General features: G+C 38.5%; 1 protein-coding gene across 6 annotated transcripts in view; it reads right to left on the bottom strand.

The window, feature by feature from the left end:
• Window positions 1-27,120, bottom strand: part of Enox2 (ecto-NOX disulfide-thiol exchanger 2) — a 265,836-nt gene that overhangs the window by 232,232 nt on the left and 6,484 nt on the right. For 2 of the 6 annotated variants that reach the window (XM_040744604.1, XM_040744602.1), the window contains exon 1: window positions 17,500-18,239. The exons of 3 other annotated variants lie outside the window; for them this stretch is intronic. In XM_040744604.1, coding sequence (XP_040600538.1) covers window positions 17,500-17,521 — 22 coding nt within the window. In that variant the 5' untranslated portion in view covers window positions 17,522-18,239. Of the gene's footprint in view, window positions 1-17,499; window positions 18,245-27,120 lie in introns of those variants that run through there. One more of the 6 variants, XM_040744603.1, reaches the window with a different exon arrangement.

Here is a 27,120-nt window from a genome sequence, read left to right on the forward strand (position 1 = left end):
AATTAGTTAAAACTAATGAAATACATGTTCACATGCCTTTTCCTCTTATTTTAAGAAAACTTTAACTCATTTGACATATCCTAATTGGTGGATATTATTAACTGCAAAGGGTGGAAATGACCGAAGTAGTTTTGTTCTGTTTTATTTTATAAGGCAGATGCATTTACATGTGTATATAGACTATTGCATACTGGTACAACTATAAAATTCTCATTAGTAATAGGAAGCCATTTTTGTTTCTCTAAATGTTCCTCAACCAGGATGGCAAAGCACTCCCCAATGAGCATATCAGAATCTTTAAGAAGTATTTTTCAAGCTATGTCTCCTCATCTTCTATATTTTCCCAAGGTGGCATGTCTCCTCTACATGATTTCAGCATTAGTCTAAACTTAGTATTTGGAAGCTACTATGAACTTTCATTTCTAATCTTCCTCTGAATGGTACATCCATTAGAAACTTTTGCTTTATATTTTGATCATAGAAGCTATTTTGGAATGGAAATGGGGCTATTTGGGAATCTGCCAACTGATACATTTTAGCAGCCCAGCACCCATTCCCAGGGCAAAGTCCTGACTCTAGCAAATGAAGCCTAGGGCATGTTGTTCAGCTCATGTGGGAGCAGCATTTGTAAAAGCATATCCTCGGCCACCTAAACCAATCACACCACAGTCTAATAGCTATAAGTATCCCCAGTCTCAGTGGTACACTGACTCCTAAACACCAGGTAGCTGGGATTCAAGCTGAAATACCAGTCTGTCCCATTAATTAAAGTCTCTGCTTAGTGTCAGGTCCTTTCCTTCTTATATCTATCTAAGAGCACTTGGATGACAGTAGCTACATTGTCTGAGATGAGAGGATTGGTTGTAGAGATACTTCAAATGAACATTTTTGTAATGGATCAATTTGTAACAAGCATGGAATTCAATCTACACTACTAGGGTAACTCACACAAACACTTAGGCAGAGTAAGAGAGAGAAACAAAGAAAAGAACTACAACAAAGCTAGTAAACAAGTTTCACAATGAATGGAGCAAGATCTTATTTGTCAATAATTACCTTGAATACAAATGGATTAAACACTCCAATTAAAAGACATGAAATGACCAGATGGATAAAAAATAAACCCAATATATGTGACTTATAAGAAACTCGCACTTCCTTGAAAGACTGAAAATCAACAGGTACCAAGTGAATGTGTTGAATGGTTCATGCAAATGGAACCCGAAAGAAAGCAAGAATGGCAGCCAGACTAAGACAAAAAAGAATTTATATCAAAAACAATAAAAAGACTAGGAATTTCAGTATATAATGATAAGGGGCTCAATATAGCAAGAGGAAATAAAAGTATAAATATGTATGTAACACATATAACAGTATCAAATAATAATATACCACTATTAATGACCTAGCTGGGGATTTTACCATTTCATGTTCAGCATTGAAGAGATTATCAAGACACAAAAATCAACAAAGAAATATCAAAGCTAAATTACACCCCATCCAACAGCTGAAGAACATATTTTTCTCACATATGGAACATTATCCAGAAGAGATCATATGACAGGACACAAAACAATCCTCAGCAATTTTTTTAAACACTAAGGCATGTGTCAGTTTCTACATTCAGTCCCCAACACAGCATGTGTGTGTGTGCGTGCGTGTGTGCGTGTGTGTGTGTGTGTGTGTGTGTGTGTGTGTATGTGTGTGTTAGAGAGTAACACTTAAGGAGAGTGGGTGCCAACAGGGGAAATCACTGATTATATGAAGTATATTTCTGACCACAATGCAATAAATTTAGAACAGAAGAAAAACAAAAATTATACAAATACATGTAAATTAGACAATGTACTTTAAAAATATTTAAAGTTTTATCTATAACTTTCTATTGTTTGAGAATTTCATACATAAATATCAAATCAACTTACTTTTAAACAACCAATGGATCAAGAAAGAAAACAATGAAGTTTAAAATTGCCTTAACATAAATAAAAATGGAGATAAAATATACCATTACATGCAGAGCATAGCAAAGAAGTAATAAGAAGAAAATTTGTATGAATCAATGCCCACATCAAAAAAGTAAAATATCTCAGATAAACTATCACAAGAAATATCAAAACAAAAACGAATTAAACCCAAAGTCAGCAGAAGGAAAAAATAGCAGTGATCATGGAAGATATAAATCAAACGGAGGCTAAAAGAATAATAAACAAGATCAAGGAAACATAGATCTGGTTCTTTGAAAAGAAATAAACAAAATTTTAGCTAGTCAAACTAGAAAAAATAAAGAGATTTAAAGAAAACACTACAACTTACATCAGAGAATTGCAAAAATCATTAGAGATTATTATGGTCAACTATTTACCTTCAAATTTAATAATCTAAGATACATGAAAAAATTCCTAGACATACATACCTTAGAAAGACTGAATTGTGAAGAAACAGAAAATGCAAATAGATTAGTTCCAAGTAATATGATTGACTTACTAATGGAAAATCACAATCAAAGGAAAGCCCAGGACTAGCTACCTTCATTACTGTATTCTACCAAATATTAAAGAAATGATACCTATTCTCCTTAATTTGTTCCAAAAAAGAGGAAAGAATTCTTTCAAACACATTCTAGAAGTCTAACATTCCAATATCAGAACAAGAACTTAGCATAGAAGTAGCACTCTAAAAAGATAAACAGAATAGATAATCCTCCAGCTAGACAACTAAGACCTAACATGCTGGTAGCAGGGAGAAATAGAGGATTGGGAGGTAATGGTTAAAAGGGATCAAGGTTTACTTCTTTGGGCAATAATGAAAATGTTCAAAAAGTAGAAGTTTGGGGGCTCAGTGAAATGGCTCAGTAAGGTAAAGGAAATTTCTGTCAAGTCTGACAACATTTTATTTTGTAGCAGTCTACATGGTAGAAGGAGAGAACTCCTGAAAGTTGTCCTCAAACATCTATCCATGCACCTTGGCATGGTCACACATGTGCGCACGCGCGCGCACACACACACACACACACACACACACACACACACACTGCACAACACATACACAAATAAATATATAAAAAATAATTGTGGTAACAGTTAACCAACTATGAATACACCAAAGATCACTGAATAAATTATACAATTAAAAGAGTGAACTATGTGGTATGTAAATAACACCTCAACAAAGCATTCAACAACAGAAGAACCAGTAACTTGGAGAACATATCCCTAATTCTTTCCCAACGTTTGATTGAAGTCTTAGTTGCTTTTCCTGTTGCTGCAAAGGCAACTTGAGGGGAAAGTGGCTTCTTCTAGCTCACAGTTCCAGAATACTGTCCATCATTCCAGGGAAATCAAGGCAGTAGAAACTTCCACAGGCAAAAATTAAAGCAACCAATGCATGCCACTGCTTAATTCCATTGCTCCATTTAGAGCTTAGGATCCTAGTCAGGGAAAGGTGACACCCACAGTGAGCAGCTCTTCCCAATTCAATGAAGACACTCTTTCCAACTCAACAAAGACAATCAAGATAATTCCCCCACAGACAAGTTTAGGCCAAATTTCCAAGTGATTCTAGGGTCCATCAAGTTGACAATGCACACTAATCATCACAAGAGACTACCGTATGGAATCACAGCAGAGTTGTTTGGTGTAGTTCCAAGGGATAAGCTGAAGCAGGGCTACACTACACTACACAGCAAAGTAACCAGTTCATATTGTATTTTGTGTGGCTTTTCTACTATGCCTAAGTAAATGGAACGATTTTGACTAATTGAAATAAATGCTCAGTAACTAGAGCTACTCAAAAACCAAACTTCTCATCTTGGAGTGGGGAGAACACAATTATTAGTAGTTTCCAGACACAAAAGTATTAACCAATTAAGGACAAAGTAGAGGGGTAACAGATTTTGTGTTTATAGTGTAGATGGGGAGACATATTTGAAAAAATTTAAAGGTTTCTTAAAACCCTATAATTTTATTAAAATTCACATATTACAAAATCCATCAAAACTTCAATCTATAAGGATTTTACTCATATAATAACTTCAACATTAGCCATAATTCAATTAATATTTGCATATTATATACCAATAATGATTTCTTATAAAATAATAAAACCTGACCTTGTAGTTTAGGCCATTCCCAATCTACACAAGTTGTCTCTGGGTCAGTCATCTCTTAAATAACCTATTGTGCAATTACATTTATGTTTTAGTCTGTAGCTTCAAGGGTAACATGAATTTTGACAAGAAAAAATATCCTACTCTGTACTTAACACTAATGATAGTTAATGAAGCAAAGTACTCTGGATTGTGTCCTGTATACCACCTTCTGGCCTTTCCCCACATACGGAATATGCAGGCTGTTGATTTTTATAAGTTGCTTCTAAAGCTCTAGAATGAACCATTTGACTGAACATTTCGAATCTTTTGGCATAAAGTCATAAATACCATAAGAAACTGGCATTTGGTCCTCCTGCAATTCTTTTACTCTGCTGAAAACTTTAACTTGAGATGATGAAGGGAAATCATTTGGCAAGTAGGATCTAGACTTAAAACCTCATGGGGCAGCAGACTTTACCCTTTAAAGATCCTTGAAATTGTTCTCTATTAAGGAGATTCAAATCCAGATACAGTAAGAAATCTGCTTATATATTTATGCTTTATAATACCAATGGACAGTTTAATGTCCCAGTAGGAATCTTACTACTAGCACCTAGGGGGCTAGAAATGACAAACCAGCTTCAAGTATTTCTGTCATTAGATTGATCAAGGAGAATAAACATATATAGCAGTTGCTAAGTAGTGCTGACTTATCCTGGCTTAATGACAACTTGGACATGCAGAAAAATTCTCTATCAAAATGAAAAACATCTACAGTGAAATTAGACTCACTGTCAACCTTGAAGTTCATGCCTTGGAACTATGTTCTAATGTTCTGACATAGCTCTTCTCTTACTTCCAGTAATAAATCCCTATGGAGAAGGTCCAAGAAGGAAGGGCATTGCCTTAGATCATATTTCATGCTAGAGTGAGGATCTTCTCTACAGCTTATCTCTATGAAAGTCCAGCCAAAAAAATGTTCTACAGGGTTTGTTGTTGGGTTAGTATTCTTTTCATTTTAAACAGATGTACTTTTCAGATTTTAATTGATAAAATTAAAGATAATAGATTTTAATGTTCAACACACACACACATATATATGTATATATATATATATTGTGTAGTGTTTAGATCAGACTAGATACATTTAGGCCCTCAAACATTTATTACTTCTCTGCATAAAAAACATTCCCAATTCTTTCTTGTACCTACTTTGAAATATATAGAACATAACTTATATACTCTTGCCTTACTGTGCAACAGTACCACAGAAAGCATCTCCTGTATGTGGGGGTTAATTCTGGTGTATTTAGTGATTTGTCAGGCTGCTCTTCAAGGGCCAGGGATAGAATCCAGGGCTACCCACATGCTAGTCAAGCACCCTACCATTGATCTACACTGGCAGCCCCTAGATATAAATACTTGACAAATAAGTATGTCTTTCTCATTTCAGTCCCAGACCATTTGTTTCCTTCTTGTTAAAACCCTCAAAGGGCTAGTGGGTAGAGCACTCATGGAATACTACTTGAGAGAGGGAAAGATATTATTGGAATCTCAGGCTTATTTTGCCAATGATCATATTTCTGCCCAAGAGTATCCCCTTTGCTGCTAGATAATGCTCTTTGTGGCTCACATCATTCAAAATAGCCATGAGCAGCAATATTCATGAATTACTCAAGCTAACATTATTGTATTTACTCTGTGTCTCACCCTCGCAAACCACTCTCCCTAGCTATCTTAAGCATTCTGATTGCTTTTTTTCCATTTCAAGAATCACAATTGCAGAGAAAGCAAAGTTCAGCATGGTCTTATTACGATTTAAAATAGGATTCTCATTACTTGGCCCTAAGAAGTTGTCTATCTATGGCCATGCCAGTTATTCAAATCCATATTGGCTTTTAATGTGCTATATCATATTATATACCTCTAATATTCTAAGCCCTGTTAGCTACACACTTACAATGACCTGTTTGAAATCAATTCATTTGATATTTAATAATCAAGAGAAAACATAACACAGGAAAAGAAAAAACTTTTCCAGAAACTTATTTCTCTGAATATTATTAACTTTATTGTATGCATTGTCACAATTCTTTTATATTCTTCTCATTATTTATCACAAGTTGAGGTGAATTCAGATTGTACAACTTCCACTGAATAAGTTGTACAAATCTCTATGACTCAGTCAAGCATATAAAGGTTGACAAGTATACAAAGGTTGACAAGTATATAAAGGTTGATGATCTTTGTAGCTCCTCTTCCACCTCCAAACCCAAAGGGACAGGGACTGAGAAAATGCCAGCCATGTTTGGTGGGAAAACTTGGCAGTCTATGGCAGAGGATAAGAGAGGCAACAGGGAGAAGATCCAAAGAATCTAAAGGAAATGTTCTTCACAACCTCTCAGAGGCACTGACTGAACATACCCCAACTCTGCTTCAGTGACCTCTAAAGATAGTGGTTCTTTACATTTCTCTCTTTCACCCATATGGGCTTTCTGCAAGGGAACACCACCTTATGCCCTCTCCTTCCCCTCTTCCTCCTTCGCTCCCTTCCCCCTCTCTCCCCTTTCTCCTTCTCTTCCCCTGCAAGGCATGCACACACCAGGGAGCACAAGCATTCACATTTAAAAGCAAGTGAGAAATCTACAAAAAAAAACAGATTTGGGAGTTTAATTCCAGAGCTGTAAACAAGTTAGTGTTATAACAACATTGAATGAAAAGAACAACTATTATTTGTTGGGAATGCTGAGGAGTAAATAAAAATGATTTGTGAAAGAATCCTAGTAAAGCCCTATAGTATACCTTTAACACACATTTCTTGTCTACTCTGGTTTAATCACGAAGGTGCTTTTATCAGACAGAACTTTTTTAAAATAAAAGAACAAATGTCTTGTTTCCTTAAGAAGGTTTCTTTTATTAAAGACACTGAAAATTAGCATTGCCGTGTGGAAGAAGGGAGAGAGTAGGAGTTAAAAATTTCCTTTAGATTCAAATGCATTTTAACTTTCCTTATTTTTCAAAACTGTAGCTGAGCTCCTGTCTCTTCAGGCCTAAACAAAGGAACTTATTTACTGAGTGCTGCAGGGAGGTCTTGAGTGAGGCTTTAATGCCTTAAGATCAACTAGTTTGAACTCCCCTAGGCAACCCAGTGAAGAAAGATACAACAATGAATTCTGGGAATGAATTTCAGTGTTACAAAACAAGGAGAGAGGGTCTTCTGTCCAGTGAAAACTGAAAGCCCACAAAGAAAATGAGGAATGCCAAGGGACAGAATGGGAATTCCAGGATATGCAAAAACTTTTGCAATTAAAAAGAATACAAAGAAATGGAATCTGGGCAACAGAGGGCATGTCAAGCAGGCATAATTATCACCATATAGTTTAGTAGACAGCAATACTTAAGTATATATATTATCCATGTTTTTTGTAATACTATGGATTTTGAAACCGGGCTCTTTTTAAAGTTCCCAATAACAACTAGTATGCATGAACTCGCATAATAATAAAAACAGAGAGGCAGTATGTCTGAGTACAGACCACAGTGCATTTCTATTTCAAAGTCTTCCAAACTTTTAATGCTATTTTAGTAAAGAAATTATCTGGAAAGGACACACGTGTTCTAGAAAGGTTTGTCAGAGGAAGAAATGGAACCAGGAAAGTAGTGAGTCATGAGTGTCTGAAGGGTGGAATAATCTAAGAGGAAAGTGGAAGGGTCTACGAGAGCTAAAATTCATACACATGTCTATGATCTAAGCATGGGAGGTAGGTGCTCTTTCTTCTGATTAACTATACTTTAGCTTAGAAATCAAGGGTTACAGCCAGATCTCAACAGCACCCACTATGATGAGAAAAACAGCACTGATGAGAAATGCAGAGTGTAGCTTTCATTTAAATTTAATTGAGATCATAATTTGTTAAATCACTTCTGAGAATAACTCATTTAAGTCATGTTTAAAATTTAAATTATCAGTCAAGAGAAATGCAATTCCCTGTATGTCAATGGAACCAATGTCCCTGTTTGATTTCCCATTGATAACAATCATCAATGGGGCCATCACCAAAAATTCTCCAGTTTCATAACACTGTATCCAATAGCCAGGTGTGACTATTTAAATTTCAATTGAATTAAAATTCAATAAAACATTCAGTTGAAATAGTCATCTTTCTAAGTTCACTAGCCACACGTAGCTTAGTGGCTACCATGTTAGAAAAGGATGGGTCAGAATATTTTGTCATCATGGACAGTTTTCTCAGATAGTACTAGGTTAGTTATCAGAAGACTTGAAATGATAAACCAAAAATCAAACCAATTCAATTACAAGTTTAAACAGCATAATTAGTATTCATATTCACAGAAAATATAGATCTGCAATTAAAATTTTATGTTTTACTTTAGAGAGTAGTTATCAAAAATCAATTGTGCAAAAGAATCATTTGAGGCGTTTTATTAAATGGTTATTACTAAAAGAATGATCCAGGAATGTGCATTTAAAATATGTTCTAGATAATGTTGTCACGGGTAGTTCCTAAACTACATTTTGATAAATGGTATGATTATGCATCAAAATATTACAATTGATTCTGTCAACTGATTAATGGATAAAGAAAATGTGGTACACAAATACAATGGAATACTATTCAGCCACAAACAAGAGTAAAATGCTGTTATTTCCATTAACATGAACAAAACTGAAGATTTTTCCTTTCATTAAGCATAAAAATCCAAAGAAAGATGAGTACTTTATAGTCTTACTTGTATGTGGAACCTGAAACAGTTGATCTAACTGAAGTTTAGAACCGAATGCTGGATACCAAAGGCTTCTAGGAAGAGCAGAGAAAAGGACATAGAAGGTAGAGGTTGAGCAATGAGTGCTAAGCGATTTAAGCAAAGGTAAAGACACTCAGTGTGCTGCTACAGAATAAGGAGGCCAAAGGTAACAACTATGTGCTAAAATGTCTGGAAGGAAAAAAAGGAAGGAATTTTCATCATACAGAAATGACAAACGAGTCAGGCATTGTGGCTAAACTTGTAATCCCAACATTTAGAAGGTTGAAACACGAAAACAATGAGTTTCAAGTCACTCTGGACTACATACCAAGTTGCATATCAACCTGTGCTATATAACAACCCACTCTAGCCTCTGCCCCAAAGGAAAGATAAGATGTTTGTGGAGATAGATATATTTAACATAATTGAACATTACACAATGTATGGATATATTAACTTATATATTACTTATATACTACCCCATTGGTAGCTAACATTTGATTAGCTTTTATATACTGATTTAAAAATAAATGTAATTTAAATATTTAAAGTTTTTGTCTAACATAATATCATGGGGAAAATTCCAATTATCATTATATATGTATATGTGTGTATATATTTATCACTTTCTATAAATACATATATACCAATTTATTTTCTTGAATGTATATATATATACATACATACACATATATACATATATAAATATATATATATATATAATCTGTGTATACATAGGACAGACTTTCTCTTTCTCTTGATATATAATTACAAAGTATTCCCCAAAGGCAATGGAAACATTCAAGGTACAGTGGATCTATGCAAATATTAAATATTAAGTATGGAGAAGAAAAATCAAGCAGTGAGAGGCAGCATGGGACTGACCCAGACTCCCTAAATTTGGGTGTCAGGGAGGATGCCTCAGCAATCTATGGGGTCTTGGGCAGTAGATCAGTATTTATCCCTGGCATACAAATAGACTTTGGGTGCCCATCCCACAATGAGGGATGCTCTCTCAGCCTGGACTCTTGGGGGAGGGCCTAGGACCTGACCTAGATGATATGACAGATTCTGAAAATTCCCCATGGAGGGCCTCACCCTCCCTGGAGAGTTGAGTGGGGATTAGGTGGGGGAAGGCGGGGGGGGGGGAGAGGTGGGATTGACATGTGAAGCAAGCTTGTTTCTAAAAAATCAAACGGTATGAACAAATCTGTTGAGCAGAATATCTGTGCAAAGAAGCATCTATTTACCAACCTTCTGTAATTCTCAGCTCTGAAATGATTCTGAAACTTGAGGTAGCAGGAGATGAGAAAACCCTTGGTATATCTGCAGGTGGCCTAATATTATGTCAATGATTTTGTGTGAGACACTAGAGTGTGTGTTGAGAGATGGGTAAAAATACAGTTAATGATTTTAAGAACTCAGTCTACCAGGGGAAGACAGAGCAGAGATAAGTATTATAATATAGTAGCAGGTGTGATTTGAGCTGAGTCTTAAGTGTCAAGTGATTCTAAGTAGCTGGAGATGTGAAAGGTGGTAATTTAAATGTAGAGAACAGCACGGAAGACGCACAAGAGCTTGAAAATATGGAGTGTATCAGGTGACCCAGAAGTAGTCTAATTCATAAATAAATAGTGTATACATATGGTGTAACATCGGAGTATAAAAGAATTCTGGGTGGCTGGATGTGACTATAGATTATCCTAAATACCTCTTTGGTTTAAAAAATCCTTTAGCCAAAAAAATTAAGAAGCAAAGTGATAGTATTAGATCTATATTTAGGGAAATGCAGCAAGAGCTAGGCATAAAAGGTACTGGGGCCGTAGGAGAAGCTGAGATGATGTGCTATGATTGGTCATTTGGCTGTGTGAAAGAAAAATTAGACTCTACTTGGCAATGTTTCTTGTTGCAAAAAGCTAAATACCACGAGAAAAGCAACAGGATATTAAATATTTTTTTAAACAAAGCTGAAAATCTTAAGAGAAACCATGAAGAGTGGCAGCATTTAGAAACTGCTGGGAATTCAGTGACCCTTTGTGACTCTGTCAATAAAGAGTATCCATGATGGGGATCAGAAAGAAAATAAAAACAATGTTTTCAATGGTCTGGTGAGCAGATGGCTCTACACTGCCTAGGCCTTCTAAAGTCGTTGCCAATTGAGTATCAGCTTTTGACTGCATACTAGTATACACATAACTTCTTCAATGAAGTATACTCAAGACTCCCCACATACTGCATGTGGTTAACAACATGGGTTCTAGGGCAAAATTTCAGTGATCAAATCTTGAGGCTAGTAATGATATAAATGGTGGTACCTACCTGATAAACTTTGTGGTTGAAAGGGGAAAGCAGGAGGATTGTAAGTTCTAGGCTAGTCTGTGTTACACAGAACATTTGAGGCAAGTCTGAGGTATGTAGTGTCAAACAATAGCAATAAAAAAGAGAACAACAAACAAAACCCAATTCTGATACTCAGTAATTTTAAGACCTGATAAGCAGGTTACTAAGAAGTCTGTGCTTGGTTACACTCAACTAAGTCGTTGACCAAAAAGGTCTCATGGAAATCGCCAGACAACCCAAGAGCAGAAAAATGAAAAAGAAAAAAAGGTATGTGTCTCAATTCTTTAAACATTTAAATGGAAATAGTACTATCTACCTAAGGGGAGTATTATGGACTTTGATGACACCATATATGCAAGTCATTTATTTAAAATAATAGCCGGATACAAAGTAAACATTCAATAAATGTTAGCTCTTATGTGTATACATGAGTGAAGAACATACACTTAACAGTACTATGCATAGTAACCCTTAAAGACATGAGTGTTATATCTCTGGGATGCCATTAGTACTGTTCAGGAGTTCAAGAAGCATCTGTCATGTATTGTCCTGCATGAACAGCATGCCTTGGCTAGTATTCCTTTTTAAAATAACTAGCTCATCAAAAGGGTCAAGACCAGGCTGGAGAGACCCACAGAAACAGCTGACCTGAACAAGGGGGAGCTCATGGACCCCAGACTGATAGCTGGGAAACCAACATAGAACTGTTCCAGACCCCCTGAATGTGGATGTCAGTTTGGAGGTCTGGTTAATATGGGGCCTCTAGTAGTGGATCAGTATTTATCCCTAGTACACGAATGGACTTTGGGAGCCCAATCCACATAGAGGGATACTCTCTCAGCCTAGACACCCAGGAGAGCGTGTAGGCCCTACTCCAAATGATATGACAGACTTTGAAGATCTCCCATGGAAGGTCTCACCCTCCCTGGAGAACAGAAAGGGGATGGGATAAGGGGTCAGTGGGGGGCAGGGGAGGAAGGGAGTGAAAGGGAACTGGGATTGACATGTAAAACAAGCTTGTTTCTAATTTACATAAAAAAGGAAAAAATAAAATAGCTAGTACAGTTGGTAGAGCATGAGACTCCTAATCTCAGGGTCATGGGTTCAAGCCCCACATTGGGTGTGAGATGAAGGCGTGGAACTTAGTATTCACCAGACACAGTATAAATGGCATGTGGAATTTTATTGGAGAAAGAACTTACACAGAAAACAATAAGTGACTGTCGTGGAGTTCCCACTCCAAGGATGCAGACCCTGCCTCCCCAATGCACTCGCTACCAAAAAGGGACCCAGATTTTTTATCTTCTCCCTTTATCTGGTCAAGTCCACACCTGTAACCATGCCCAAAAGGCATGGCCACTGTTACAGGGACACAGGCAAATATATCGCTTTGGGAATGGGGGGCTGAAGGGTGAGGGGTGGCATGCCACATGGAGTATGTGGAGATCAGAGGACTCCCTGCAGGGATAGGTGCAAGAATAGGTTTTCTCCTTCCATCATGGATCCCAGGGATCAAACTCAAGTCATCAGGCTTGGTAGCAAGCACCTTCACCTGCTAAGTCATCTTGCCACCTCCTGAGCATTATTCTTAATATTATGTCGTTTTCAATAAGTATTTACATTTGTAAATATTATTTTTTTTTGGTTTTATTAGACAGGGTTTCTCTGTATTGTTTTGGAGGCTGTCGGTCCAGCCAGGCCTCCGCGTGCCTCTGCCTCCCAAGTACTGGGATTAAAGGTGTGCGCCACCACCGCCCGGCTTGTAAATATTCTTAGTGATCTTCTTGAGTAAGCTATGCCTGCCCTTTACTTCACTAAACACGCTTGACAGGTGTAGTGAAGTGATCCAGCACACAACCCAGCCTTACAACCCTGAGTAGCTGAAATCTAGAAACCGACATTTGAGTTTTTCTTGAACTCAGTGCAGGGAAGGGAACATTATACAGATCAAAGATTCTTTTTCCTTCACCAATAAAAAAGTCAGTTTCTTTCAAAAGTCTCCAATAACCTCCTTTTCACTTCAGTTTGTAGGCTTGTTACCACAAAAAAGAATCAGTATTTGTTAGGGTGGGAAAGGAGGTATTGTTCTAACTGCAGTAGAAAAAACAAGCAAGATTTTTTTAATATGGAGCTTCCAATCACATGCCTAAAAACCCCCAACTTTACTTTCTGTAAACTTGACCTATTACTACTTTTTAAATTACCAAATCTCATTTAAGCTTAAAGAAAGATGAATTGGTTTCATATATTCCTCCTTTCCTTTAGCCAGAGAAGTAATGTTTTACTTTCCTTTACTTTAATATACATTAAAGACATAATCTTGGATGGAGATAGATTCCAACCACACAGTCATCAAGGCAATACAGTCATTACCATCTTCGTATGCCATTTTTCTAAAAGTTGAAGGAATATATTACAACAATATTTGTCCTATCTCTGATTTATTTTCTTTTCTGTTGTTTGCTTAGGCCTTGAGGAAGGGTCTCACTCTGTATTACAGGCTAACCTTGAGCTTGTGGTGATCCTCCTGTCTTTGCTTTTGCCTTTGCCTGTGTCTGTGCCTCTGTCTGCACCTCTGCCTGTGCCCCTGTGCCTGTGTGTGTGCCTGTGCGTGTGCGTGTGCGTGTGCCTGCGCCTGTGCCTGTGTCTCTGCCTCTGCCTCTGCCTGTGTCTGTGTCTCTGCCTCTGCCTCTGCCTGTGCCTGTGTCTCTGCCTCTGCCTCTGCCTGTGTCTGTGTCTCTGCCTCTGCCTCTGCCTGTGTCTGTGTCTGTGTCTGTGCCTGTGCCTGTGCCTGTGTCTGTGTCTCTGCCTCTGCCTCTGCCTGTGTCTGTGTCTGTGTCTGTGCCTGTGCCTGTGCCTGTGCCTGTGTCTGTGTCTGTGTCTGTGTCTGTGCCTGTGTCTGTGTCTGTGCCTGTGTCTGTGTCTGTGTCTGTGTCTGTGTCTGTGTCTGTGCCTGTGTCTGTGTCTGTGTCTGTGTCTGTGCCTGTGTCTGTGTCTGTGTCTCTGCCTCTGCCTCTGCCTGTGTCTGTGTCTGTGCCTGTGCCTGTGTCTGTGTCTTTGCCTGTGCCTGTGTCTCTGCCTCTGCCTCTGCCTGTGTCTGTGTCTGTGCCTGTGCCTGTGTCTGTGTCTTTGCCTGTGTCTGTGTCTCTGCCTCTGCCTCTGCCTGTGTCTGTGTCTGTGCCTGTGCCTGTGTCTGTGTCTTTGCCTGTGCCTGTGTCTCTGCCTCTGCCTCTGCCTGTGTCTGTGTCTGTGCCTGTGCCTGTGTCTGTGTCTTTGCCTGTGTCTGTGTCTCTGCCTCTGCCTCTGCCTCTGCCTGTGTCTGTGTCTGTGCCTGTGTCTGTGTCTGTGCCTGTGCCTGTGTCTGTGTCTGTGCCTGTGCCTGTGTCTGTGCCTGTGCCTGTGCTTGTGCCTGTGCCGGTGCCTGTGCCTGTGCCTGTGCCTCTGCCTGTGTCTGTGCCTGTGCCCCTGTGTCTGTGCCTGTGCCTCTGCCCCTGCCCCTGCCCCTGCCCCTGCTCCTGCCCCTGCCCCTGCCTCTGCCCCTGCCCCTGCCTCTACCTCTGAAGTGCAGGGACTGCAGGTGTGTCCCACCATGGGTGGCTTTGCTCACTCCCTTCATAATACTGTTGAATACTGTCAACTATTGGGAAACTGTATATGGCATGAGTGCAGTCATTTCCCCAGTACATGTGATCGCCAATAAATTGATGGAATAATGATTCCTTGAACAATGTCTTCTGAAAGGGGGTTTAAACAAAAGTTTGATCAGAGAGCTGGAGCTAGTGTAAATTACTTAATGTCTGGATCCCTTTGATGAATTTATAACACAACTTTAAACTGCATTCCCTTCTTTGGTGGTACACAAATTATGACTTTTCATTAAAATTGAAAAATCCATTTGAGAACATTAAAAAGATGGGAAGATGGATGAGAGAAGAATGAGGAATTCAGGGAGGAAGGGAGGGAGGAGGAGGAAGGGGGAATGAGCTACATATTTTTTCTGTTATCTCTGTAAAAATATTCTAACTTTAAAAACATAACACTTCACATTCAAAGCCAGGATATTTTGAAAAACATACTTATGAAAACCATTTATAAGCCCACTGAGCAAAATATTACAACAAATTATCTTATTAGATGGAAAAATATTTTACATTAACCTTCAAATCAGACAAGATTTATTCCTCAAAACTTTAAATTTTGTTTTCATTCACATTGGTATATAAATTCATCAAAACACTAGTGTACTATGAAAGAATATACCATTTCTGTAAATAACTAAATGTAGTCTTCTCAACTAGTAGAATATGTCCAATTTACCAGGAACCCATTATCTAAAAGGCAGTGTGGTATAAGGTAGAAAAAATAAACACAGATTTTTTTCAATCAGATGATTTAATCTGTGAATTCAGGCTCTGCCACTCAGTAGGTTAAGACCTCAGGCAAGTTATTTATCCTCTGAGTCTCGGTCTCAGTTTTGTTACCTATAAAATACAGATCACATCAGCACTGTTGCCGTGTAGGATTGTTATGAGCTTTAACTGACAGCAGGAGTTAAATCATTGTAAAAACGTTTTACACATCCACTCTGACCCAACAACTGTATTGTAATTATAACTTTAATAGAATAAAACCATTAAAGAATTAAACAGATCCATTACTAACACACAAATAAAATGTAGCCATTAAGTAGCCACCTGATTGAATTGGACATTGTTCATGTGCTCACCTTGAATTGAGAGACATCAAGGGGATGCCACCATTTCTTTTAATGTAAACATTGTATTAACACAAAGAAGTGCTTCCCAGATACAGTAATTCCAGGAGCATAACAAAGTCCAATATTTTTCACTGCCAGACATCTAAGCCAGTATTATCAGCACACAAGAAACATCTTCGTATTGAACAAAGCAATGTTTTCTATGAGAATATATCTATTTAATTTATAGTAACAAAAAGAGACATCTCTGGATTTAACCAGAGGAGAACAACCTCAGCAACTTGTCACATTAAAATGTACAGATACAGCTCTTCAGAAGTCACACCTGCATTGGTATATGAAGAAAACATGTAGCAAGCACAACTTTCCAACACTTACAGAAAAAAAAAACCAACTGATAGCCAGGAAGGAAACCAAAGCCATAATTTCAAAGCAATGGGCTGCAGGGAGACTACACAAACCTGCTGTTGCTTTAATTGCAGACAATTCAATTCAGCAGCTGTTGGTCCAAGGACCAAGGTTCACTGTATGCTCTTCAGTGCAACCTTGAAATACTTTCACTCAGCCCCTTCTCCACATCATCTGATGCTGCCCAGTTAATGAGGAGCAAAGTCAACTGTCAAACCACACATTAAAACAGAATACGATCTTTTAGCTTTTCTGCACAGGAGAACATTCTTTTAAGAATGAAAAAAATGTAGGTGAAAGTATTTGCCAATAAATGATATCTAAAGTTATCCAAAAACATGTGGCTAGAGGAACTAAGCTCCTGTTCTGTTCAGTGTGGAAAGTGAAACTTTCTCAAGTGTTCTCATTTGCAAGGGTCCTCCTTGTCTAACAGCTAGGTGTATAACAAATCCTTAAACAGCATGCATAAGTGGCTGACCAGAGCCCAGAGTTTACATTATTATTTGCCAATATTTTTCTGAAAGCTTAAGTGAATACTTAAGGAAGATTTTTAGATCCAAAGATATGTCACAATACGGTGGCTTAGGGATGGCATTTTTAGCCTTGCTGTTCCCAGCACTTTTTGGTTTCTACCATGAGAATAAGCAACAATAATACATGATATTCATCATCCAGAGTTCGATACTGAAAGGAGAATAAATTGACGTAAAAGATGTGCTCTGGGATGCTTCCCATTAGAAGTTTTCTCACTCTTAACTACATGGAAATCCACACAACCAATTAAAAAATACAGGAGCTTAAAAACTCAAGAGGAAAACAGCACACTGCGAGTTTAAAAAAATGCTTTTTGCTTCCAAAACACTGTCCTGTGTGCAAACACTGTAGGCATTATCACATACTACCAGTTGCAGACGCAAGACTTGGGAAATTCAATACAAGAATACAGCAGAGAGAGAAGCGTGCACAATTAAGGATCGCGACTACTAATTTAACAGAAAACCCAGATTTCACACAGCAATCTACCACACGCATAGCTAAGGAGTTTTATACAGCTATTTTGTTTAGCTTATTAGAATCCCATTTGTCTTTCAGTCCAGTAGAACAGGAAGGGAAATAAGAGAAAGAAATTCACTTTAAAACCAAAGGGAAATTTCTGAGAAAATAAAACATACTGTACCTGTATATTGTACCAGGAACATTATGACACTCTTCAGGGAACTGTTTCACGTTGTATCCTACCGTGAGTTATTCTCTCCTGACCCGCTTCTCTCCTCAAAAAGAAAAGCCAAAACACCCTAAGCCCCCACTACACACTATCCCTAAGCCGCCCCCCCATTGATGGAAAAAAAAACACAGCCAGGATTCAGCTCAGATCCGATGCTTCTGTTAAGCTCAGCTCCAGCCGAGCAACTGAGCTCCAGCAACGGAGCACGGGGAGGTGGATTCTGATGCCAGTAGCACTTCCATCCACTTCACTTACACAAAAGCAGGCAGTGGAAAATCCAGGAGCCTTGAAGACAAGGGCTGGAACTGCCTTTTATGAATTGCTATTACTGCATGTGTCACCATCCATCTCCAATGACGGACACTTATAGGCTGAATTGGGAGTGAAGGGGGTGGGGTGGGGGAGGTTGGAGAGCAGGTGGAGAAGCAATTAGCAGTATGTTCATTGGAGAATTCGTTCGGGATTTCATACATCAGTGCCTAAAGAAACAGCATGCAGTTGACAAATCAGAACTTTACGATTTGCATGGCTTAAAAGAAATCTTAGCTCGCAGCTCCAAAGAAAATAACACCCACACGTCCAGGGTATAGAAAGTCACCTCTCTACTTTCTCTTTCCTCTGGCTACCCTTACTCCTGACAAATCAACATTCTGAATGAATATCTGTTCATTTTCCCTAAAGAATTGTATTTAAAAGGCTGAGAGCAAGGAAGTATAAAGAAATTAAATTCTATTGAACATGACATCTCTTAACGAAAACACAAGAAGCTAATTATTTTAAGCCAACTTTCCATCCCTACTCCCATTCTCCAAGTGCAGCTTCCACGCCTATAATCAATCCATCACACAACTTCTGTGCATCTATTTAACGCTGAAAAACATGTCTATCTAAAACTACTTCATTAAATGGAAAGGTGAAAAATCCAAGAGCTGTGTACAGGACTCATTTGATAAGTGACCTTAAGAAATCACTGTATTTGAAAGTGGCTTAGTTTTCATCTGCTAAAGTGAAGCACACTTTTTTAGACTGATTTTTAAAATTATCCATGACTAGAAACAATAAGGAAGGACATTCTTATGGAAAAAATACGATGCATTAAAGGAACACCTAGGGGTGAGTTTCGGGGAACCTGGATCCCATTTCAACAGTTTTATGACAGCAGATGAGGAATTTCTCTGAGCCTGAGCTTCTGTGTGTATAAATTGGGGGTGATGGTACACATCCTGACTACTTCACAGGACAGGAGTTATCATATGAAGCTAATGAGATAACAGGTATGCGTCGTCTGTCAATTGTAAAGGGACAGACAACTGTATGAGGTTATTATTACTGTACCATGAACCAGCTCCTGCTTCAATGACTTAAGTGAAGCACCTCTCCCACATAAGGAAACTAAAAAGAAAGGACAATTTATAATTTCTTAAATAATTGTTTAATTCTTCAAATTTTCAAATTGGAATCATTGTTTGTGCTTAGATGTCCCCAGGAGGGTTTTTTTCAAAAGAAATATTTTAAAATGTAATCCATAATACATCAGCAGTTTGTCAAAGAAAGTGGAGCCCCCAATATCTCTTTCTAGAAAGTCTGTCCATTTTCCATCATAGGATCTGAGTTTTATGTACCATCTAGAATGCTAACTACTGGAAAAGAATATTTCCTTTTGCTCAGTCTTTCTATTTATCTGGTCCATCCTCTATGCCCCATATGTAGGAAAAGATTTGACTTGGTTAACCAAGTCTAAATCTACAAGGTAAAAATCCAAAGTCATGTTTTCTACGGCTCTGAGCTGCCTTGATACTATATATATACAGTGATCAGCTGGCTTATACTGGGACACAATTTTAGCACATGAAATCCTGGGGTGGCCACACCTGGGGTACTAAATGATCCAGGCAATGTTTAGGGACCTCCAGCTCAGCCAAATCCCACATGTCCTGCTTTGCATCTGTATGGTAGTTACCCAAGTGTGTGTCTGTCCACATGGGACAGATGTGAAACAGCCAAAAATGCAGAGATATCAGGTGTCAGCTCACCTTGGCCCCCTCCAGTGCCATCTGTGTCTTCAAACAAGTGTTTAGTCCAATTCTTGCAATAAGAAAGGAAACTTTCTAATTGCTCTTTCAGATACCATTGCCATCGCTGAAAATGCCAGTAAAATATTTATTTGAAATCTATTTTAAATCAATGGGGGGAGTAGTAACATGAATCACAAAGGGTTACGTGGCTAGTAACTAAAACCAAATGAGTCATTTAAAAGGGAAGGGAAGGAGAAGTTAGAGATGAGAGGAAACAGCAGAGGAAGAAAGGCGGACAGGGAATACATGAGTTTTCTTTCTAATCACACACTTGCTGGTCATGGAAAATCTCTTTTGCTTCCCTTTTGAAGCATTATGATTGGAACTTTTTAGAACCAAAGCTGTAACCTAGCCTTCCATCTGCTTATGTGGGTAAACAAGGGTGCAGAGCTTACTTCCCCTGACATGCAGAATGCCAAGCATGTGGAGTACCAATCTCTAGAAGCCTCCCAACTACAACTGTCTACCACAGCCTCACCTCTGACTGCCAGAGCCCAACTTCAGCTTCCACAAAGGGGTAAGAAAGAATGTCTGTATTTCAGAATCAAGGTGTTCCACCTTTGGGCATCATACATAACTTCCACAAATTCAAGTTTCAAATTCAAATCCCTCAAGTTCCTCAGAAGTGCCACACAAGTAAAAGGGAAAGGATTGGGAAAATGATTGGTCAGCATTGTTCCTTCAGTCAAAATATAAAGACCCTATCTATCAGATGACTGACAGACTATCCCAAAGGCAATAAGGTGAGGGGCAGCACCTTTAACCCACACAGCAAGAATGGAAACAAAACTATCAAAGCATCCTGACAAAAAGAAATATCAAAAGCTACTGTTAGACTTCCATTACCCTGACTTCACGTTTTAAAATCTAAGCATAAATGACATCCTAAAACGCTTCCCCTCAGTTGTCACCCCTAAGCCTCACTGTTCTTTTCAAATAAATTAGGGTCATTAGTCATTTAGGATTCCAGATCTATTTGTCAAAAACAAAATTCCCAGTGGAAGATTTCAAAGAACCAAGAATTGAACCAAACAATGAACTTCAACAGGGAGAAACATCACTAATTTGCTAATCCTTAAAATGAAAGTGTTAAGAGTGTAATGGAAGTAAAAAGTATGAACTCATTTGAAACAGGACAGAGTTTCGTGTTTTCTAAATCCATCACACTTCATCAGAACCCTGAGAAAACAAATAGTTCACGTTTCCTATAAAGAACACCCTTTAAAGGCTGACTGACTTGCTTGAAACCTCCCAAAGGAAGCAAAGAAACAAAAACAAACAAACAAATGATAATCAGAATGGACTCTCCCATTTTATTTTTTTTTAATTCTTTGACCTTGTCCAAGTCACTTCCATTCTCGGAGCCTTACTTTGCTGGCTTAGAAATGGATGTGCTGAGATTGTCAATATCTCAAGCCTATTAGTTGCTGCCAATTGTGAAATTTAGTCTAGCGGAAAAAATTAAATGACATCACAATTTGGCCTTGATAGATAAGAAGCAGAGACACTCACTGATCACAACTTCTTATGAGTTTACCTCTCTGGCTTGTTTTGAAATGTTATATGAGAGTTAGTAGCTGGCCTAGTTCAGACTCAAGCAACCCCCCCCAAAAACCCACCCCAACAGTCTTTTTAAAAAGATGTCTGATCTAAAAATGTTTTAGGAACACTTTGCTATCCTCATGTCAAAATTATAGGTGAACAATCTGGTCCCAACAAAAAAAATATGAAATGAGGAAAACAATCTTAAATAAGGTGATCACATATTATATGCTAGACATGGCTTGGTGTTTTACATAATTGCATTAGTTAATTCTCACAATACAGTGTTGTTTAAGTATTACGTACATTTTTCTAAGCAAAAAAAACCTGGACAACTTATATTAAATGAGTGCTTAGTCACTCAACTGCTTTGATAAGATTTTCAGCTCAAGCAACCAGAATTCATTACTATTCCAACATCACAGTGATTAGGGTACACTTCCTAAGTCAATCACACAATTGAAATTACTAGATAAATAAATCACATGCTGAGTCCATCTAGTAAATGTAGACTTCCTTGTTTTTCTATTTGTCTTTTTTACCCTCTGTTTATTGTTGTGGTGGCGGGAAGAAGAGAAAGGGACAGAGGGAGGGAGGGAGGGTGAATGAACAGATATACCATGGCATGAGCGGAGATAAGAGGGAGTTGGTTCTCTCATTCTATTATGTGGGTTACAGGAATTGAACTCAGGTCATCATGATTGGCAGAAAGTACCTTTACCCCTTAAGCCATTTCTCTGGTCCCTTGTTTCGTTGCTGCTTTAAAATGTCATTGATGATGTCGTGTAACAGTGGGAACTATTAGGTTCTCCAGGCAGACAGATTTGAGTTTCTTGTTCTGGCTTAGGGACCTGACAGTGCTAAGTCTCAAGTGTCCTTGTCTGGCAAATGGAGAAAGTAGTGCATCATAAGGTTTTTGTAAAGTGTCACTGATGTGATGGCAGCTAGCACAATACTTGGTACAAAATTTCTACTCAATAAAAGCAGATTCGAGGTCTCTTTGTGTTTTAAGTGAAGGAAATATTTGTTAAAAAGAAAAAGAAAGCTAGACTTACAGAGCTCAGGGGCTCTTAGGCATAGCACAGATAGAAAGCAGCCCACCAACAGTCTCCAAAATTAAGTTGCATCATATGATAAATAGGAGCAAAATGAATGCATTAATTGGTGATATTTAAGCAACAACAAGGAGACTTGCCATGTGCTACAACTAAGAAACAGTTGTGTCTAAGTTTCATAGAACCACTGCTTCTAAAGTGAGAGGTAAGAAAATAAAGGCACTGCTTGAGTGCTTAGGAAACTTTAGCATCCTTTTTCCCATAATACTTCAAGTCCCATTCAACTGTGGCCTTCTCATACACTCCTTTTCCCCTCCCTTCCTACGTGTACTCTGACTTCTACTATTCCTTGCCCTGGCCTAGCTCTGTCTCTGCTAAACAACATCAAGTGGTATTTATGAACTATGTGTCTGGCACTGCACTAGATGAAACAGGGGAACATATCAAAAGTAATCAAAGAGATATCTGCTCCATTGAAAAACAGATCTATGACACCCAGGCCAATTAGAGTTTTGGCAACATAGCAAATGCAGGCATAATTGAAAGTTTGATTGATTTCAGAGCACAAAAACCTTTCTTATATGTAGCTGATACAACACTGAAAAATTTAGAAAATCTGTACTGATGGCTAAACTTAGTTTGAAAGGTATGGATAAGTGGTAATGAAGGTAATAAACAGAAATACAGGGACTGGCAAGACAGCTTAGCAGGTAAAGGCACTTGCCACCAAACCTGATGATCTGAGTCTGATCTCTAGAATCCACATGGTGCAAGGAGAGAACGGTCTCCCACAAACTGTCCTCTGACCTGCGTACATCACAATGGCACACGTACACATGTGTGCACTCACACGCTCGCACACACGCACGCACGCTCACACACACACACACAATGTAAGTTAAAAAGCCAAATACATGATTAATTAGTATCTGAGTGCTCACTGTATAGTTTTTTCAACTTTCCTGTTACATTTGAAATTCATCATAATTAGAGATTAAGAATAAAGAATATAGCTGACTAAGCCTCAAATTTTCAAAAGGAAGTAGTCTTACATTATAAAAGCATGCGACAATTAGGACAAAATTGGCGATTCTGAAAGAATGGTATATAAGATTTATTATACAGCTATTTTTTTCAATACTTAAAAGTGCCTTAAAGGACTAGAGAGATAGTTGTGACAGGGGCCTTAGCTTTGGAAGCAGGGTAAAAATTAGAGGCTCATTGGAGTTTTCTACTTAAAGGTCTAGTGGGAAAAGGTGAAATACAAGAAAAGGGGGAGACCCTGCCTCAACGTAATAAGGCAGAGAGTGATAAAGAGAACAATTGGTACCTTCCTCTGGCCTCCACACATGCAAAGAAGCATGCTTACCAGAATAAACATATGTGTATCACACACACACACACACACACACACACTACACAGTTAAAAGGCTGTTTATTGAGTGATGACCCCTTTCATTTTGTATCTCAGTTGCTCAGTTGTCATTTAAATTTTTTTTCATGTGTTTACTGGTTGGTTAATTGATTTGCTTTTTTATTCTTTTGGAGATAGTATCTCAGTATGCACCCCAAGCTGGTCATAGAACTCAGGCTGGCCTTGAAGTCATAGCAATCATTACGCTTCAATCTCCCAAATGCTAAAACCACAGATATATGACACTTGCCTGTTTCAGTCACCATTTCTAGAAGAGGCCTATGGTGATAGACAGTGAAAAGAATGGAGGAAAGGTAGGAGAATAACAACAATCAACCAATAGAAAACCCGTGGATGCACCAGTATATTCAAGATACTATAGGGAACTCGGGGTTTTCTCTTTTAAAATTGGTCCCTGCCTGGAACAGGCTAACAATATAGATGAAGAAATGCCAAAGTGCTGTCTGAAAGGGTAACTGGCTGTAACAGAGTTCTGTTAAGAGAGAAGTATAAATATTGGAAACAGACTGGAGCCAAATTGCAGAGAACGCCAGGCTGAAGAATCTGGCCTTCCTCCTAAGGATAACAGGAAGCTATTTATGGTTTCTGAGTCAGGGAAAGAAAATTAACTAAAACTGATTAGCTAAATAGTACAATTTGTTTAGGCAAATATGCCTTCAACATGCACTCGGCTTAAATCTACATACTTCTGGCCCATGTATTTCCCACATCTGAACATGGCCTATAGAGATTCCCAGCATCACGGACCCTGGCCACTTTTCAAGCTGCCTCTTCTTACATATATTCAGCTTATGTCCCTCTCCCTCCTTGTGCCCTCAACTTGCCTCAGTCTTGCTGACACAGCAAGCAATAAATAAGCTTCACATAATGTTTTTGAAATGAAGCTGCTGGGCTCTGAAACTGATTTCCTTTGTGATAATCAAACCCCAATCGTTGCAAGGATCACTGATTTGAGGTGGAAAAACTGAATATTCAACTAAGTGACATACAAAGGGGTACAGGAATATACGTCCTGTGTGTACAAGGCAACAATATTATTCTCTGTATAGTGAAAGAAAGCTTAATGGAGGTGACACTCTGGACCGAGGTAAGTGATTAGAATACCACTTCCTTAAAACTGCTAAATTACACAGCGGACTTTTTCTGTCTCCTTTCCACCCTCTAATCCAGTCATATTACTCCCTTACTTAAAACCCTGTGCTATCTCACCCCTGCATGCGTATGACACAATGAGCGCACTTAGTAGCAACTGTTTTCCCTCATAAACTAAGAGATTTAGTTTCATCCTTGGCTACAAAACAAGTTCGAGGCTCTATCAATGCCCATGTATCAACAGATGTTGCCTTATTCACACAGCGCACCTTCTAAAACTTCCTAGTCTGTACCTGCCTGTCACATTCCCAGTAGATTACGTATATTAACACACCTTGGCAGCAACTTTGCATGCTCGTCCAAACTTCTTTTCATGTGTTGGTCCTCTGGCTAAGACTCCTTGCTAGCCACTTCTTTTCTACCTAGAATCTAGGCAACTCGTCCCATCCATTCATTATGACTCAGCAAAGTCAAAGCTTTGGTCGACAGGTTGCCCATACCCAGCAGCAATTCCTTTCACTGTGTTTCTAGGAAGCTTTGTGTACATCTCTATTTTTTAGTATCCTGTGTATATCAGTACGTAATCACTGCTTTCAGTTCTATCTCCTCTGCTAGAAGGTGAGCTCACTAAGATGGGCAGGGATTATATATAATTCCATATTATATTTCCAGTGCTTAGCATGAGGTCCAAACCTTTATAAGTAATTAAATGTTTATCAAATGAGTTTGAATATCCAAAGTTCTTTGATTTCCAATCAGCCTCTTTTCAAAAATTAATATTTGGTTAGCAGGAAAAGAAATGGTTATTACTGTGGCATTTTCATACGTATATATTAGTATACTTTATTCTTTGCTCATTAGCTGGCTTCTCCCCTACCCTTTCTTGCCAGTCCCCTTCCTCATGTCCCCAAATAGCCCCCCTTTTGCTTTCATGGCGCATTTGTTCCACGGCTGTCGGCATCTCCTGAAAGGTGAAAATTAGAATACTATGTGACCAATGTAGTATCAGTGAAGTGTGTCTGAGGGCACAGCTAAAGAAGAAATAGTAGGAGGGCATATCATGAGGTCTTGTTGTGGGGTTGTTTCTATCCCAGGAAATTCTCGCTGGCAGTTGTTGTTGCTAAAAGGAGCAGCTGGAGCAGATGAGAGGGGGCCTTACCAGGGAGTTCCCCATCTTTGTTTTTCATAGTACACCACTGAAGCAATATTGTTTATATAACATTCTCCATATAATGCTTCAGCTTCCCTGAATTACAGCCAAACTTTCATTTGTGCTCTGCCTACAGATGTCTTTGGACCAGCCCTGTTAATGGACAGTCACTAAATGGTCTTCAATTTTTATTCTCACCTATCATTATTATGCCAAGGAGAAGTATTTTTTAAGGGACCACTAAACGAAACATCACATATGGAAGGGGAACAGAGCTTTAAAAGCAGTCTTTGTCCCTCCAATATCACCCGCGCATTTCACTATGTCTCCATCTTACAATGTTTTATATGTTGTTATCAGCAAAGTTTAAAAAATGGAAAATTGGGGCCAGCAAAACGTCATACTTTGTAGGCAAGAAATAGAAGAAACAAAGCTGACGACTGGAATCTAAATCCTTAGGTATATGATCAGTAGTCACTTCTGAAAAGTAAACATTGGAGCTGTTTCCTAAAAGACAGGACAAAGCAATTAGTCTTTTCTTTAGACTAAACGGAGGTGGTTTGCTGAACTTGAAAAGAAAAAGAAAAACAACTGAAGTCTGTTTTGATCTTCAAAAATGTCAAACTGGTAAACACTTGACTTTTTTGTACATATAAATCTAAGGGCCAAGCCATGCTTGAGTAAGATTTAAGAGACATAAAATTTGTCTGAGGTGTCTGCCAAATCTGTGCAGCAGAGACAAGAACCCTGGAAAGGCTGACACAATCATAATTCTCACAGTACCAGCAAGATTGTGCTAGGCTGGAGCCACAGAAACCCACTCTTCCTTAGGTGATACTGTTTATAAACAGACAAGTACAGCATTTGCTTATCAGCTATCTGGTAGTTCACTTTTGCCTAGATATCCCACAGAAGGAAGAGAAGGGAAAAGAAAATTGACCCCCTTCTGGCACACATCCCAATTTTCAGCTGGGTAAATTTTCACTTAGATGATGGGCTTGTTTATTAAATCTTCACTTTCAATAGGTATTGGACATTCATCCTATAATATCTCTGACTTTTTGTCTCTCTGTCTCTGTCTCTCTCTCTCTCTCTCTCTCACACACACACACACACACACACATACACACAACTTCAAAGACATCAAAACAAGTATTTATGAGTATCTGGTGCAGAGCCTAGCACCATAATTCCACATAATAAGCCTGCAATAATTCACTGAAT

This window comes from Mesocricetus auratus, unplaced genomic scaffold, assembly GCF_017639785.1.
Source record: "Mesocricetus auratus isolate SY011 unplaced genomic scaffold, BCM_Maur_2.0 Super-Scaffold_100003, whole genome shotgun sequence".
NCBI classification, from domain to species: domain Eukaryota; kingdom Metazoa; phylum Chordata; class Mammalia; order Rodentia; family Cricetidae; genus Mesocricetus; species Mesocricetus auratus.